Source organism: Pempheris klunzingeri, chromosome 21 (genome assembly GCF_042242105.1).
Source record: "Pempheris klunzingeri isolate RE-2024b chromosome 21, fPemKlu1.hap1, whole genome shotgun sequence".
Taxonomy (NCBI): Eukaryota; Metazoa; Chordata; class Actinopteri; order Acropomatiformes; family Pempheridae; genus Pempheris; species Pempheris klunzingeri.
Window position 1 is genome coordinate 13,495,713 of NC_092032.1, and position 17,592 is coordinate 13,513,304.

Here is a 17,592-nt window from a genome sequence, read left to right on the forward strand (position 1 = left end):
CACCTACATATAGAGAACAATATCCCCAGCAGCAGCAGCATTGTGAAGAAGGTGTGTGTACGGGTACGGTGTGTGAACGGCCGATGAGGCAGCAGATGAGCGAGCAGGTGCAGGATAGTCGGCTGATTGTCCAAACCCAAAATCAACTATTACAGACCACTTGTGCAGCTGCGACACGCGCATCTGTAAGCATGACAGTATAGCAGTTTCATTCCTGGGGGGGGGGGGTGTGAGACAGCGGTTTGACACTTTATCTGATTTGTCAGGCAGATTCCACTAACGGTCATCCAGACCACGTGGCTGTTATTGCAGCAGACGCACAGCAGAACACTTTACTCCTCACCACTCCTGCCGTCTCTTGCCATCTTACTTGTGTCAGTTCCACTTAAAAAAAGTAGTACACAAAGGTCACAGTGTCCTTTTTTTTTTTTTTAACTCTCCATCCAGTGCGGGTTTAATTTAGTTGCCTCTATTTAGCCTAAGGTGAAGTCCAAAAATACAAAACCAGGTCAGTGTTGTCCATTTTACCAGAAAAAGACAAGGAAATCCCCCCAGTCAGCTCTGCAGCAGGAAGAAATAAGCCATTAGCCCAGTGCCACATATAACACACGAAACAGGCTGCTGTTGTTACAACAGCCTCGTTATGTTAACCCACATACCATTAAGTCCTTGCTCTGAGATTCTCTTACATATTTAGGCGGTTCCAGCTGACACCGCCCTGAATCCTCCACAATAAAAAAGATGGCAGTGCCCGATTGTGACAACCCTCAGAGCCAGCCATGAAAGAGTTTCACCGGAGTTATCAAAAGGAGACATTTGATCTCATATCCTTGAGGTTGTTTTGGCAACAGTGATGGGAAAGGAACACCGAAGCATGGAGAGACACAGCAGTAGAAAAAGGATTTGTTCTGTGCCACAATTATGAACGATCTGGCAGCTAAAACAGACCCGCAGGCAAGTACCATCAGACTAGTCCAGTTATTGAGATTTTCATCAAAAACTTTTGTTTTTTGAAATTGAGCAGTTTTCACTGACCGCAGCCCTGGTTATTATGATTTCCCAGTTCGCTGTGCACACATACACACACCAGCAAGCAGGAATGCAACAGGCCACTATTGTGTTTTCATCAAATACTTTGCTAGTCATTAACAATGATTAACAGATTGAGGTTTTAGAGGGAATCAGCAGAGCCTCGACTGGGCCTGTGAGAGACTTTGGCATAGATGTCCATATTTGTGTGCAGCTTATACTTTGACACAGCCGTTCATAGTTCTTGCTGATGGCACAGACATGTGAGGCGGTATAAACAGCACAGATTTGCTTTAATTCCTCTAATGTAAATATTGTTGCATTATTTCCCAATTACAGTGCATACAGAAAGAATGTGAATAGCTAATATATATTTGCATTTCATGGCTTTGTTTCCTTGCCAATAGTGGATATTTTGCTTGGGCAGAGCTTGGGAGCCAGAAATATATCTGCCAAGTAATATATAAGTCAAAAGTAATTAAAAAAAAAAAAGTTATTAGTCCTGAAAGGCAGTAAATTGGCACCACCAAAACTGGTGGTAGGAGCTCTTTTCTTCAAAAGAAATAACTTGTCTTGCATTCCTTTGAGCAATCATGGAAATAAAGTAGCACTGATGTCTATAAAGGATAAGCATTTACTTCATATTGTTTCATCTAAGAAAGAATCATCTGGAAAAAATCCAATAGGAGCAAAATAATTTGGCTACATAAAGCATGATGTTCCGACAAAAAATAAAAAAACATCACTAAATATAATGTGTATTAAAGAAAATGTTATGCTAATGAAATCCTTTGTTATATGGATGTTAAAATTCACCTTCTTGGTCAGTGACTATTATCCAGCCATTTCTTGCCATGTTCCATATCCTGCTAAGGCCTCTAGACTAAATATAGGACATTTCCCTGTGTACCGCTGAGACATCCAGGTGAAAGTTGTGAGAAGGGAAATGAATTCTGTGTGATAATAATATCTTTGGCTCCATTGGCCTCCTCCGCTCCCAGCTGTCCTTGGCTAACCACAGGGATCCAGCTGGGTGAAAGGCTAAAACACTCCTCTCTTGCTAAACTGACACTGTTTGAAACACTGATGGCTATCAGTTTCCATGGTGGAGGGATGTCTTCCTCTCCTGCAACTGACACAGTGGGAAAATGTAGGAGCGACACAAACAGTAGTCAGAGATATGACACAGCTATACAGTAGTTTAGCAATGAAGTACTGTGTTTCCAGTCTTTATGCTAAGGTAATCTAGCTGCCGGTTATAAACGGTCATGAGTTTGTCTTTCTACAAAGTTTGGCCATGTTACGTGAGTCTGTTAAGAAGTTATATGCCTCTCCCATTGCTACACCCCTTTTTTACCAGTTGGCATGAACACAAACACACTCTCAATGGCAAACGTCAGCCTCCTAGGTTGAAAACTGTGTCTGCCAAAGAGACCGACCAACCAACCAATCAATCAACCCACCAACCGACAAACAGAGCGCGGTATAAAGCTGCTGGTTGCAGCTAAAAAGTGAATAATGCTTATATATCAAAATATCCAACTTTTTCTTTAAGTTAGTGCACACATTACCACATGAATAATTTAATACATTCACTGAAGGGGCACTTCTTCAGAATGAATATGAATATGACTCAATCTGATTTATTTACAACCTTTCTGCTGGTGAATTAGCATTGCTCATGAAAAATAAATGGATTAGCTAAACTTTTACTTTACTTATACATTTTACATTTGGATCCTTTCATAGCCTTTATTTTTGACCAAGTTATTAAACGCACTGTTACTTAACTGAAAGAATTTAATATATTAACAATTGTTTAATCACACAAGTGTATTTCAACATAGTGGAAATACCAATCTGATGACTGTTAGTGGTTTTGTGAGTAGAGGGCATCAAGTCACAACTTGCAGTAATTTCCAAGTTGGCATTACATAATGTGCAGAGTTATTTCTGGTCATTATTATCCTCAGATTAAACAACGAAAAAAGATAGCATAATATTTGGGCATCTGTTGAGTAGGTGGTCATTCATCGTGCAATATGGCAGAAAAGTTTCGCCTGGTTAAATGAGATATCTTCCAAATTACATTATCTGTAAATGCTCTGCACAGCTCAGCGCAACGCAACGTGAATTTTTGGCTAATATCACTGACACACATGCATGTGATAGCACACACATTCCTGTACAAACACACACACACACACACACACACACACGCTACTCTGCCAATTTTATTTTTACACCAGCTCAAGTGATGTGAAATTTAGGTTAAAGCTGCAGAGAGAGTGGGATTCTCACTCTAGGTTTCAGGAGATTGACCTCAATACTGCAGTCGGAGACGTTGCCAAGCTTACGTTACATTGTCTTTGTTTTATCTCCTCATCCTCTGCAGAGTTATAACACTGTGAGATGGAGGACACCTCATGCATGGCAACTCATGCAGTTATGTCTGTGGCAAAGCTTGGCACTCTGACCTAAAATGTATAGCTACTATATATATGGGATGGTAATATAGAGCACAGTATGTAATTTTCCATTCATATGATTCAAAGAGAATGTGATTTAAATGCACTACAAGATTCTGGGATGTTAATTATTATTCGCCTGTAGTTAAAGGTGTTATCGGTTGAATTATCTATTAAAATACTTGTTTCACACATGGTGGAGGTTAAGAGCTTATCACGCTGCACAGCTGACATTATCTGAGTGAGAGAGAGGGAGAGAGAGAGAGAGAGAGTCATGTTTGCTCCACTTTCTCTGATCTTCTCACTGCAGTGAAACTTGAAGATCTCGTTTTGAGTGAAATGTTTGTGTTTTATTACAACATACCATAAATTCAGGAATAGCTTACAAGTGGAACGTGCCATGACTTGAATTTGATTGTCAGCTCTTTTAACATAAACATAGACAAGGCAACAGCAAAAAGTTTGTTAAATCAGTGATATTTGAAAAGCAAACAGTAGAACAGGCCTATGATTTCAGTTATGATCATACAAATAAGTGACATTTTGTCATTTAGACAAGCTGCTGAGGTTTAAAGCCATCTCCCTCTAACAGTTTGGATGAGGGCCATGTCTTTATGCAAATGCATGGTTCTAGCTTTTATTAAGTTCTTCCACTGCTGGTTTTCTTATTACTGCAATCTTTCAGTCAATACAATGAGATCTTACAGTCTGCGTATGAGTCACTGCAGCCATTGATGTCTGCATCGTGCTATTGTTTTTTTCTTTTACAGCTACTTGAGCCAGAGCACATTCTCACACATTCTTTATACTCACTGACATGTTTCCTTTGGAGCTGATAAAAGATGTCACTTGCATTGCTGCCTATGGCACCAACTGTTGCCCAACATAGTCTGCAGATAAATGATGGATGTCATTTTGAAAACCAAACCATTGATTTGACCAAACATTTTTTTATTAATCATTTGGTCCTGCCTATGTATAATAGGCAGGACCAATAAACTATATAAGTATAAAGTAGCAGCAATGGAAGTACTCAAGTAAGGTAAAAGTACTTCAACAAAAAAAAAACACACTGCACAGTACTTGAGTAAATGCTCTTTGTTACTTTCCACCACTGTATATATATGTGTGTGTTGTACATGGTGTTCACATCGATGCTTCAGCGATCTGCTGGGTGGGTGTGCGCACTGTCGAATGTGGAATCTGTGTGAATCCCTGGTGAAAACAACCACCAAATGGGATTTGCAAACAGGAAACTGGAAGGATGACTTACAGCTTTCCTCTTTTCCAAACTGAGAGTATAGAGCAAACACTGTCCGTGTGAGACTCTGTCTCCCTTTGTCTCTATATCTCTGTGCCATCTATTTCTCTTTCATCCTGTCTGTCTCTCTCTCTGTTTTTCAGAGCAGCAAGTAGAGAAAATAGCACAGACCCAGCACAGCAGAGGGGAGGAGTGTTGTAACTTAATTTACGCTGCCTGTTGAATATTTGCTCCTTGAGTACTCGATCTCGAGAAGGAAATCATTCGAATGTTTATTAACTAGTGCTGTTAATCGCATCCAGAGGAGATTTTCTCCTCCCGAGGAAACAATTGCAAGGAAAATGTTTTCCCTGCATGTAAACACAGTTGCCTTCTACCTATAGACTGCCCCCAAGGTAGCGAAATGCTGAACATCATAAATGAGCTGTATGTGCAGAGCAGTTGATGTTTCTGTGATGTTGCCATGTCTTCTCTTGAGGCCTCGTGTGCAGCGTGCCTGCAGCACAGCAAGCAGTTTTATCAGCCCACTACTGTCAGCCAGTGTGATAACAACGCTCCAGACACACACATGCATGTGCACACACGCACACACTCTGCCTCGCAGCTCAAGGCCAAGCTATTTCGCGCTTTCTCTTTTCTAAGAGGTATAGTGGAAATATTGGCTTGTAAGGAGGTGTTTATGGGTGCGCGTGGGTGCTTTCTGCATCCATCATGGTGTGTAATTTCTGCCTTTTTGTGCTGATAAATGCATCGGACAAGATATAGTAAAAAATCAGCTGCTTTCACTCAGAAACAAATACAGAAACCTCACATTGTGTTCAGATTAACAACAACGTTCCCAAAAAGCCTGGATGACTCGTCGGTGCAGGCTCTGTGCAGAGCGCTATGTCATCCTGGAATGTGTCCAGACATATTTTGGCATCGGAGCTCAGCACAAGACAAGACAGTTGAGATTGTATCAGCGCATAAAGAGCCAACTAACAGAGAGGGAAGTATAGACTTTGGTTTTTGAGGCAGCAGATGATTGGAAGGATAGCAGCCCCAATTCAATTTTACAATCTTGGCAGATTGTGGGAGATTGAGTTACTTCATTGTGTATGTCTTTCTGACTTAGCTTTATTGCAGGGGTGTGATTTCCTTGCAGAATGGGGAAACTCCGCTTCATTTGGGGAGGTAACTGGGCCACTGGAGGATTGCATACTCCTGTGGAGGCTTATTCTAGACTCATGACTCAGCTGTTGTCTAGGACCCTGTTTCCTGCAGTAGATATAGATTTATGCAAAGTTTACAGACTCCTCTGTTGCACTTTTTTTTTTTTTTTCCCCTCTCCCAGTGTGTGCCCACAACTGTCCACTTTCACTCATTTGCAGATGTATTTCTGTAAAGTCACGGTCACAGAGTAATTAGATTACTTTGGACTTAGCTTGTCCTTATTGAATGTCAGTGTGTTGAAGATAAGGGTAGCAGGGCATAGGGATCACGTCAATTTAAAAATGCGATACTGTGACAGCAGGCTGGCTGACAGCAAAATATTTTCCCCTAGACACAAAGCAGACTGTCGTCCTACTCACAAACATCCCTGTCGCCTTGTTATCTGTTTGTCCCTGTCTTGCATCGGTATTGAGAGAGACCTCCACTCTTCTCTATTCTCTTTTATGTCCTTCTATCTGTCTCGCTCTGGCTGTCTTGTCCTGTCCTCCTAATTCACTATGTCTCCCACTCGCACTCACCAGCAGCACCAACTCATTCTGTCATTCTCATGTCACCGCAGACTATCTCACTCAACATCACGCTCAGGAAACTGGAACTCGCTCTCTTATTTTTGCCCCCCCCCTCCCTTCTTTCTGCTCTGCCCACAGCTTGTGTTCCTTTCCTCGCTCTTTCCCTCACACCTTATCTGCCCATTCCTCTTTCTATCAGCTTAGCTCACTGACAGAGCCTGTTGCCATAGAATGTGTCCTGCCAGATGAAGGTGATGCATCATGTGCATTGCAACCCGTTTGAGCCTGTCAGAGCCACAACACAACACCCAGACACCCAGAAAGACGTTGAATTATCTCAAGCAGTACTTTCTTCACCCTCCTTTGCAATTTCAGCACAATTTCAACCTTTTTTTTTTAATTCCCGTTTTTACTGCAACAAGAGGAGTAGATACATGTGGTGGGCAGAAAATATAAAGAGGAAAGCAGGGAGAAGGTGGTAGGAGGAGACAAAGAAGCAGAATTAAAAGGAGGTAGGAGGTGATAAAGACAGGATGAGTGATCTGAGGGAATGAAATGGATGCTGAGATGATAAAAAAGAAGGGAAATGAAGAGAGAGGGTTGGGCGTAAGATAGGGGTTAAGATAAAGTACGTTCAGAGAGGAACTTAAAGAAGAGGAGACAGATGCTGGGTGGATGAAGTAAAGGAACAGGAAGGGACAGAGGCAGCGAAAAACGAAAAACAAACCAAGAGAAATGGCCCAGTGATGGATGTTTTGTTGAGATAAGCCACAGACAGGATCAAAATCAAATTCATTACCAAGCACAATGATATACAGGATGTTTTTTTTTTGGTTTTACATAAGAGTTTCACAGCACAGGACCTGCCAGAAGCACAGTGCAAAATAGCCTCTATTCATACTGTATGTGAGAACCAATAACAAGACGAGCAGTGATCAGAGAGGCAGAAATTAAAACACAGTGAAGACAAATGCCGGAGATGGATCAGGAAAGGAAAGCGGCCAAGACAAAAATCTGCACAACCTTAAGTAATGCTCTGATGATTATCTCCTCTCTGTTGTGTTATTGCACAAGCTTCTCAGTGAAAGGCTTTGGCGTCAGCACATTCAGACTCACACACACACACACAGTGCACTGTGATAGTGGTAAGCTATCTCAAAGTGTCCTGAGCCTTGCAGCAGTAATGTTAGGCTATTAGAGTTAACGGCTGACCTGTAGGAGCTGGCATTGACAGCCATCTCGCGCTCAGCATCCCTCCAAGCTCTGTGTGAAATTTTACACCCACGGTGTACTGAATGGAGATTTTATGGCTACTGTTTAACTGTAAGCGATTTTGGGGCGGCGTGCTTGGAAAACTTGTCAGAAATTATCATCATTTGAAAATGCAAAGGTAGCATCGCTTTTTGATATCTGATTCAGGGCTGAAAATGATGTGATGGTGCTGCAGCGTGAGAGGTCAGTACATGTGTGGATGCGGGGGATTGCATGCACACACTGAGATAACGCCCTTGTTTCCCAATGAAGCAGCTCACTAGGCTGTCGCAGGCCTGTGCTGAGTCACTTTATTTCAATTCAGAGCGAGCAAGCAGCCAGTCGGCCTCTCCTCCCGGCCCTGCTGCTCAAGCGCGCCTGCAGCAAAGTGGGGTCTGCACCTCGACAGGGTAATAATCGCAAGCCACGCAGAATATCAGGCATAATTGCGACGCTGTTTGTCATTTATCAGAGGTTTACCCAGATGACATTTTCTTGGTGTGATGTGGAAGACGAGGCTGATTTTGATGAAACTATTTGAAAGGTCATGTTCAGACAGAGCCGAGTTCCACGTTGACTTTCACACTCATTGCTGAGTCACATGCGGTGCCATACTGACTGTTTGAGCAGGTATGGCGTCACATGTAGTGGAGAATCGGACCCCTGGGATTTGGATCGGCTCACTTTGTAATTATGTTGCACTGAGCCAGGGTTTGACTATACTTTTTTCATTCTCTACAGTGTGGGGGTGGATGCAGATGAAAATCCAGAGGACTTTTCTTTTGAGGTAAAACACCTTATTGTTATTATTTGGTAATGTATATAGTTTATTGCCTCAGTCTTTGTCCTTTTTTGGCAATAAAATCTATTTTGATCCAAGCTGCGGTGCTGCAACTTTGTGTAATTTTACTGCAAATGGACCTTTGAAATAGTGTCAGTGTGCTTCGTCAGCTTTCTACAGGAATACGTGCTCAATATATTGTCCAGTAAATCTCTGTTGATGTAAATATAAAAAAGGTTATAGAGCTGTTGTTGTTCAACTGCCTGTCCATTTAGCTGCACCTTAGAGCTAATGTACAGGTATTGCTCATAAATCCCATTTAGAATCTTGAGCATTAGTGCTACTCAATGTTGATGTATTACAGACAGTCAGTAGTCGTTTTTGTGTGCTTTAAAACACTTCAGCTATTAACATTGTGGCAATTAACTATGTGATGATCCGCCTAAGATTTATGTGATTATGTTCTGGGGATCAATTTTTCATGAGAAGTCCTTGTATATGTGAAACTTTAAATATGAGGAGCTAATTTCCCAAATATGGAAAGAAAAGTGATAGATTTGAGTAGGAAAAAGCTCATAAAACAATGCCATAATCATTAAGAAAATTATCTTTATAATGATTTCTTAATAGAAAGCCAAAGAATTATGATTAAAAAGAAACTATGCAGTTTCATTTACTTTCCAGGTGATTTTAACAGGTGGATACCCAACAGCTTCTATTATTCATTTATTCACAATACTTAAAGTAAGTGTCACTGCTGTATCCAGAGTGATTATACATGTATATGCATGTATATTGTGCTGTAAGCTGTGATATTTGCTTAGTCATCAACAATGCAGCTCTCCCCACTGGAGCGAACCAAACAAAATGACGGAGCAGTGATCACATTCAAAGACAATGAAGCTTAATTTGCTTAAGAGCTATTTTTAATCACCACAAAAGTGCTGCAAGGCTGTACTGTGTCATTTTCTGAGCCTGTGTGTGTTTCACTGCTGGTATACAGTATTGATAAAGTCCTTTTTGCACATACTATACATAGCAAGGAGTTAGAGTATGTCTGACCATCCTCTCCCACAGACATGTAATATGCTTCTACCCTTTAATCTTGCCTCTGTCGTCTATTTTAACACCACATGACATCAAAGGGACGAAGAGGTTCAAGAGGAGGAAATGCACTTTTGCTTCCTGCTAAATGACAGTCTATAGCACATCCTCGCCAGCACACAGGCCCTCTGAGTGTGCCTTTTTGTTGTGCAGGCACGTCCACCCACACGCACCCCTCCCACCCTACCATCACTGCTTCCCAGCAGCACTCCATCCCCCTCTCTTTCATCTTCTTATTTGACCTGACTCTTATCTACACACTGTGAATGGGACAAGGTCTAGGCAGCTCCCTGGCATTATGAAGCCAGAGGGGCAGACAGAATAGGCAGCGCGGCTGGTAAGGCCGGAGGAGGATCCCAGTGGAGAGGTGAGGCCGAGCCCAGGGCTCTTTCTCATGGAAATGGTTAAATGTAACCTTGCCCAGAGTGAGAGTCCACACAGAGACAGCTGGGGGCGTGCTCTTACCGTAGCAGGAAGGGATCTCTATGGACTCTGAGAACAGGATTTTCCTATATACACACAGGGCCTGAGGTCCCACTTGTAAAAGCGGGGGTCATTGGATATGGCCCCGCTGACCATCCAAGGGTGCAGCATTTCCATCAGGCGCATATAGCCACCCCAGAGGACCTTTGTGTGTCGATGACTAACAGTGGTTCTCTCATGGCCTACAGGTAGCTACAGGAAGGCCAGACACAACACGGGGCCTGTGGCACCGTCTGGACTACAAGTATCCTTTCACTGCTTTCCTCTGCAAAGCACTCTCACGTCTGCTCACACTCACAATGGTTAATGCACTGGTCTGTTTAGTAGTATTATACAGTGAGCACAAGGGACCATAGCGGAGTGCTTCATTTCAGGGAATGTGAAGAAGACCCTTATGTACTGTGATGGCAGAACAAACAGGAAGTTAATGGACTATATCAAGTGGGTGGTCTGCCAGCATCTATGGTATATATCTGGCATTAAAACAATGTTTATACACTACATATTAGTGTTTTAAATATGTATTAAAATTAATATACATTCCATTAAAGGAACATTTTGACATTTGGAAAAACTGTTTCCACATGTTTGACACTGGACATTAGACTGTCACCAGTCCTCATGCTAAGCTAAGCTAACGGGCTTCTAGCTGTAGCTTTATGCTTATTGTAGATGAACATGAAACATCTAACGTGAAAGTGAATAAATGTATTTCCCACAACGTCACACTATTGCTATAGTGTGTTTGCTGGTTACTGCAGGGCGAACCGTATTCCTGAAAGCAGAGAATGTAGTTAAGCAGCTGGCTGTGAGAAAACAGTCCTGTCCTCTGTAGTGGAATTTCATGAGGACTGCATTAAATTGAAGCTAATCTAATTTTACCATTTAATGGCCTCCTGACCTGGCACGGTGCTCAATAAGGAGCGCATCATTTCACTTTATGGATTCTATCTCCGCTGCAAAACAATGAGATACGGGTCTGCTAGAGCATTCGTATACAGTATTCATTTAATGCATGAGGGTATTCATAATAGTTTTTTTTTTTTTTTTGCATTTAAAGTTCGGGGAAATATATGATTGGACAGTGTTGGTAAACCATTAACCACTCACTGTGGATAGGATAAGCTCAAAAAGAGGGTTAGCAATGTAGATCAGACAAAATTGAGCTCTGTCTATGGAATAAAAAGACAACACAGTCTGAGCCAACTGGTTTTCGAAAAAGTCAAAATCTCCTGGTTAATCTTCATATCTGTAGGTGTAAACAACGGAGTCCAATAGAAACATGCATCATACTTTGGCTTGTGAATCATGTTATGGCTGTCAGTATGACTAATTAGGTAGAGCTGAGTTTATGAGGTAATGCCATTTGTAATTACAGTGTCTTTAGATAGTTTTTCACTCCCATGATGTTTTTGGATTTTGTGGTAATAAGATGAGCCTGTCAAAACCTGTTACAAATGAATTCTCAGTTTCTAACCAAACTGATTCGTTTCCAGAGACAAGTTTGGCAGGATTACAACCTCAGAGGGTTACATCTATACAGCCCCACTAGATTTGGAGTTTTTTTTTCACCTTGTTCCTTGCCATTTCAAACTTAATCAAGGTGAGCAGGTAACAACTACCTTCAAAGTATTTTTAGATATTTAATAGAATATTCTCATGTCGTTGCTTCGCTCTAACGTCTGAAATATTTCTTGAGAAGAGCCTCTTCATTGTGTCTTTGTGTCCTCACAAGTCTCCATGTCCCTGCTGCTGGAAAGCCTCCTCACAGCACGATTCTGCCGCCACCACCATTTGTCACAGGATGGTGTTAGATGAGTGTTAAACTCTGCCAAGTTTCCACCGAACATTGTGCCTCACATTACAACTGAATACATTTAAGCTCATCTTCGGAAATCATTGAATAGGGGTCAGTATGGTTTTTTTTCCTTTGTATTTTGCTTAACTTTTGATTTATTTGTAACAAAAACATTGATGGATTATATGTCACGTTGTTGTATAAGAATTATTGTCACAGTTTGTAACCCAGTTTTAGTTCAGGCTGTTGAACCACAAAATGCCGAAAGGTTGAATGTGGTTTAATGCCTTTGGAGCTTTATGTTCTTCCTGATACCTTTTTGTTTCACATTACTTGGTTTGTCGTTAGCCTTGCGGCTTCTGAGGACATTGATTCATAGACTACTTTTCTCAAAACCGGCTGCTAGTTGTCACAATTACCAACAATGACCATGACAATTTGATTTTATTAAGCACATTTTGTTAAACATTAGCTCAAAGTGCTTTACATTAGAATACAAAAATATGAAAATATTGGCATAAACATGAGAGCATCTGTAGTATGAGCACGTTTGTGATGGACCTCAGGTCAGCAGGCAGCTTATTCTACACTGCGTGCACAATTATTAGGCAAGTTGTATTTTTGAGGATACATTTTGTTATTGTACAACTACAGTGCTCTTGGTCAATCCAAAATGTTAACAAACCCTCAAACCTGAACATTTAAGTAGTAAAAGTGAAGTTTTGGCTTTCTTAAGAGAATATCTATACGTACACCATTATTAGGCAACTATTAGTGTGCAGAATTATTAGGCAACTAAATGAAAAACAAAGATTTTCCCATCTCACTTGTTTATTTTCACCTGTTAAAGTGAGAATAATAAACAAACTCAAAATTTACAAATAAACATTTCTGAAATTTAAAAAAAAAAAAACCCTCAGTGACCAATATAGCCACCCTTCTTTTCAATAACAGTCACAAGCCTTCCATTCACGGAGTCAGTCAGTTTCTTGATCTGGTCAGAATCAACTTTTTGTGCAGCCGCAACCACAGCCTCCCAGACACTGTTCAGAGAGGTGTACTGTTTACCTTCACTGTAAATTTCCTGTTTAAGAAGGGCCCAAAAGTTCTCAATAGGGTTTAAGTCAGGTGAAGAAGGGGGCCATGTCATTAGTTTTTCATCTTTAAGGCCTTTACTGGCCAGCCACGCAGTGGAGTACTTTGATGCGTGTGATGGAGCGTTGTCTTGCATAAAAATCAAAGTCTTCTTGAAAGATGCAGACTTTTTCCTGTACCACTGCTTGAAGAAAGTATCTTCTAGAAATTGGCAGTAGGTCTGAGAGTTGATTTTTAGTCCATTTTCAACCCGAAAAGGTCCAACTAGCTCATCTTTAATAATACCTGCCCATACCAGTACCCCACCTCCACCTTGCTGGCGTCCGAGTCAAAGTGGAGCTCTGTGTCCGTTACTGGTCCAACCACGGGCCCATCCATCTGGTCTGTCAAGAGTCACTCTCATCTCATCAGTCCACAAAACCTTTGAAAAATCTGTCTTCAGATATTTCTTGGCCCATTCTTGACGTTTCAACTTATGTGTCTTGTTCAGAGGTGGTCGGGTTTCAGCCTTTCTTACCTTGGCCATGTCTCTGAGAACTGAACACCTCGTACTTCTTGACACTCCAGGTAGGTTGGAGTTGTGGAATATGGCAGCACTGGAGGATAATGGGTTCCTGGTAGCTTCATGTTTGATTCTTCTCAAATCTTTGGTGGTTAATTTGCGTCTTTTCTTCTCGACACGTTTCTTGCGACCTTGCTGACTATTTGCAACAAAACGTTTGATGGTTCTGTGATCACGCCCCAATATCTTAGATATTTCAAGAGTGCTGCATCCCTCTGAAAGACTTTTTACAATATTTGACTTTTCAGAGTCAGTTAAATCTCTTTTTTGGCCCATTTTTCCTGAGGAGAAGAATCTGCCTAATAATTATGCACACCTTGATATAGGGTGTTGATCTCCTTAGGCCACACCCTCCCTCGTTACACAAATACACATCACCTGATATGCATTAAATCCAATAAGCATTCAAGTTTATACAGCTTGGAGTTGGAAATTATGGATAAAATGATGATATGGTCAAAATAATCACTTGCCTAATAATTGTGCACACAGTGTAGAGAGCAGGACCAGAGTAACTGAAGACACCCTCACCAGACCTGGATCTAAAAAGTGCTTTATAGACTCTTAACAGGATTTTGAAGGCAACTCTGTATTGTATCTGGAGCCAATAAAGAGATTTGAGTACAAATAATGTAATAAGCACAAATTTTCGTGCACCTGCAAGGATTCTTGCTGCTGTCTTGCTGGACCTGTCCCACTGATTCTTGACAATTTTTGCAAATAGAGCATTACAGTAGTCTAACCCTCTGAAATGAATGTATGAATCAGTTTGAGGGAGTTAGTTTCAGATATGAAGGCTCTAAGTTTTCATATGCTTTTTTTAAGTGATAAAATGCTGCCATAGAGCTATTGAGATCAGTTTCCAAAATAATTCCAAGGTTTCTGACTTGCTCTGAAAGAAATAAAGACACTCTCAGTCTTTGCTGAAATGCACTCTTAATGAAATGTTCAATACAGTGTTGAAGGGGTGAGGGTTTTCAGTCAGTATCTGATGGAGTTTCAAAATGATTGGAATCCAGTAAGTAACAGAAAATATTGTGCCATAGAATTGTGCACATTTTCTGACAATTCACATTGAACAACAGTCTAGACAGTATTAAAAAAAAAAACGGCTAGATAAACATACTTCAGTCTTGTCCTTGATATTTGGAAAATGCACTATTTATTCGCTGTGCTGGGAGTTAGACAAGAACATTGACACCACTCACATCTGTGATGAATTTAAATGTAAGGCTATAACCAGTCTATAAATGGAGAAAACAGCAAGCCTGAATCTGCATGATGGTACCAAAATCAGCCACCAGCACCTCTAAAGCTCACTAATTTAACATCTCAGATGTTTCATCTGTCCAAAAACACGTATAAACACCTCGCACACAGACAGGCTAGCTCTTTGGTGTCTACCAAGACAGCTAGAGATTTGATAAATGAGCGAGCAACCAAACACATATGACACACTGCAAACATTTGACTCATGATACTTGCCTTCATGGCTTTGCAACACAACATTGCAGTCTGTGTAACCATAGTAACTACATACCCATACCCTTTGGCTCTAGTTAAAAGTCTACATAGTTGATTCATTTGCACATTTGGATGAATGTGTGCGTGAAGTGGGGTGTTTTTTTTTTTTTTGAATTTTTATGTGAATGTAAATGTGAGAAAGAGAGAGGGTGGGAGGAGTGAGAGAGGCCGTGAGCAAGATGAAAGGCTCAGTCCCGGCCAATGTTCCCTATTGATGGAAAGAAAAAATGTATTATAGAGATGCTTTGATGTAGACCAGGTGAGAGGGGGTCTCAGCCTGGTTCCTGCTGCCAGGTAATTGAGCTTCCAGTTGGCCCGCTGGTGTCTCATCCTAAAGGCACACTGCTGCTTCCTTAACTGTTTCTCTTTCAGCCTGGCTTTAAGGCTCATTAAGACAAATGTTTCACTCCTAAACACAGATTTCGCCGGACATCAAAGCCTGCTTGATCTTTCCGGCTGAAGTGGTTTGCAGACTGTGGTTTCAGCGCTGGCAACCAATGTTTTTGTTTTGACTCCGGCATCCTAGAGGCCACCCGTGTTGGTGGTTAAATCTCTCCGGGATACCTATATTTATGCTATCATATAATACACCACAGTAGCCAGGCATAAACAATACCACAGTTAGAGGGTGGTGGCACCAACTGTAAATATGTGCTGCTGACTTTTTGTATTGTGTGTGAGAGACATGTAGAAGTAGCCATTATGCAGAGTGGCCCCTTTCAGAGTGTTGTATATGCAATATATATATATTGTTACATTTTTCGAACTAAACTGATGTAACTGCATTAATCTACAAACTGCATTTTATTGGAATGTAACAAATCGCAGACCCCAGGAAGTAACTGTGCACAGCTAAGAGGTAGCAAACAAATGTGTGGCCAGAGTCAGGATAGCTATTAAAATAATCTAACTAGCTTTTAGCTGTAGCTTCAGGTTTTACACAGAAGCGGTATTGATATTCAGTCTCATCTACTTCTCTGCAAGAAAAGGAATTAACGTGTTTCATAAAATCCCAAATTGTGTGTTTAGTGCGGAAACATGATTGGATGATATTTTGATGACAGTCCATCTTTTTTGTTCTTTATTTCGTTCTTTTAAGTGTGTATTTCTCTTTATTTGATACTTTACGCTCATGTTGTAGTACAGTAGTTGAGCTCTTCGTTACCTTCCTCCCTGATGAGAGGTCAGGAAAAGGTGATGTGCGGGACATGTAGGAGGGGAATGAGCTTGCTGCGATGATGGCTGAAGCAGCAGTTTGGCTTCTACCCCCACACAGCGATTCAGCACCTTTTCTCACGCGCACACACACACACACACACACACACACACACACACACACACACACACACACACACACACACACACACACACACGCACACACACACACACACACACACAAACAACCTGACACCATTGTGGAGCAGAAAGCAGCTCTAGCAGTTATAATTACCATCGCTGTCTAGAATTGTGCCGGTGTGGAGCAGGAGGACACTGAGTCGACAAGAAGACAACTCACTCCTGCAGGTCCCCAGGAAGTCATTATTCCTCCCTTTTCTACCTCTTCATCCACTGGCCTCTTTTCTCTCTGTCTGTCCCTCAATTCAGACATTTATAAATCCTGTCAGCTGGCAGAATTGTGCACATAATTCCCACCTCTTGCATATTGCTGATAACAGCACCAGAATGTAAGAATTGGCGCCAAGTAACATATTAGATCATTTCCAATTTCTTTGGTTTTTTTGTGCTTATGCCAGAGGATTGTGTACTTGTTGTGTGCCACTTTTAAGTCCCACATTATTCATTATGGGCTCTGAGGTACAAAGGTTGCTTTCGTCCAGAAAAAAGATTATAGGACTGGTGAAGTGTCGTTTTGTCTTTTTCCAAGGCAGAGGGAGAGCTAAGTGTGAACACCTGCAGAGGGGCAATTTTTAATCAGAACTATTTTTCACGGCTAATGGCTATAATAGTGCCGTCATTTGTAACGATTCGTAATTGAGAGGATACATAATCTAGTGTATTAAAAGATCGGCTGTCACCAAGCTACTCTGTGCACAAAACTGTCCCGAAAAGAGGTGTTAGGGTGTATAATATATCTTTGTTATTATCAAGTGCCTACCATCAAACCTCCCAGAGGACTTTTACCGTAACATCTGGCATCAGAAAACCGGCCTTTCTATTCCTGCTCTGTGTACTAATCGGAAATATTCTTGCCTGTACTGCCTCATATCACCACTTATTTATAAACCATCTCTGACCTTGCCTGTGGTTTCACTCAAGTGCAAGACTGACCCAGCTTGCCTGAAACAAGGTAACACCTCATTTCATACCTTTTTTTTTCCCCCCGATGAGTAAATCATTTTTATCTCTTTGAGCCCTCTGTTATTCTGCTCTTGAAAAGCGCTCCCTCCTGGAACGTCTTTATATGTTGCATATTTTATTGTGGGCTTTTATTACTTAAGTCAACTACTCAGCAGATAAGAGCTGGTACATGTACGGTATATTAAATATACTAACA

General features: G+C 41.2%; 1 protein-coding gene across 1 annotated transcript in view; it reads left to right on the plus strand.

Annotated features, from left to right (window-relative positions):
- LOC139221418 (sodium/hydrogen exchanger 9-like) overlaps positions 1–17,592 on the plus strand; it is a 59,730-nt gene that overhangs the window by 39,940 nt on the left and 2,198 nt on the right. Inside the window, exons 13-14 of the mRNA XM_070853345.1 lie at positions 8,472–8,517; positions 10,287–10,342. Of these exons, the coding sequence (XP_070709446.1) occupies positions 8,472–8,517; positions 10,287–10,342 (102 nt within the window). The remainder of the gene's footprint in view (positions 1–8,471; positions 8,518–10,286; positions 10,343–17,592) is intronic.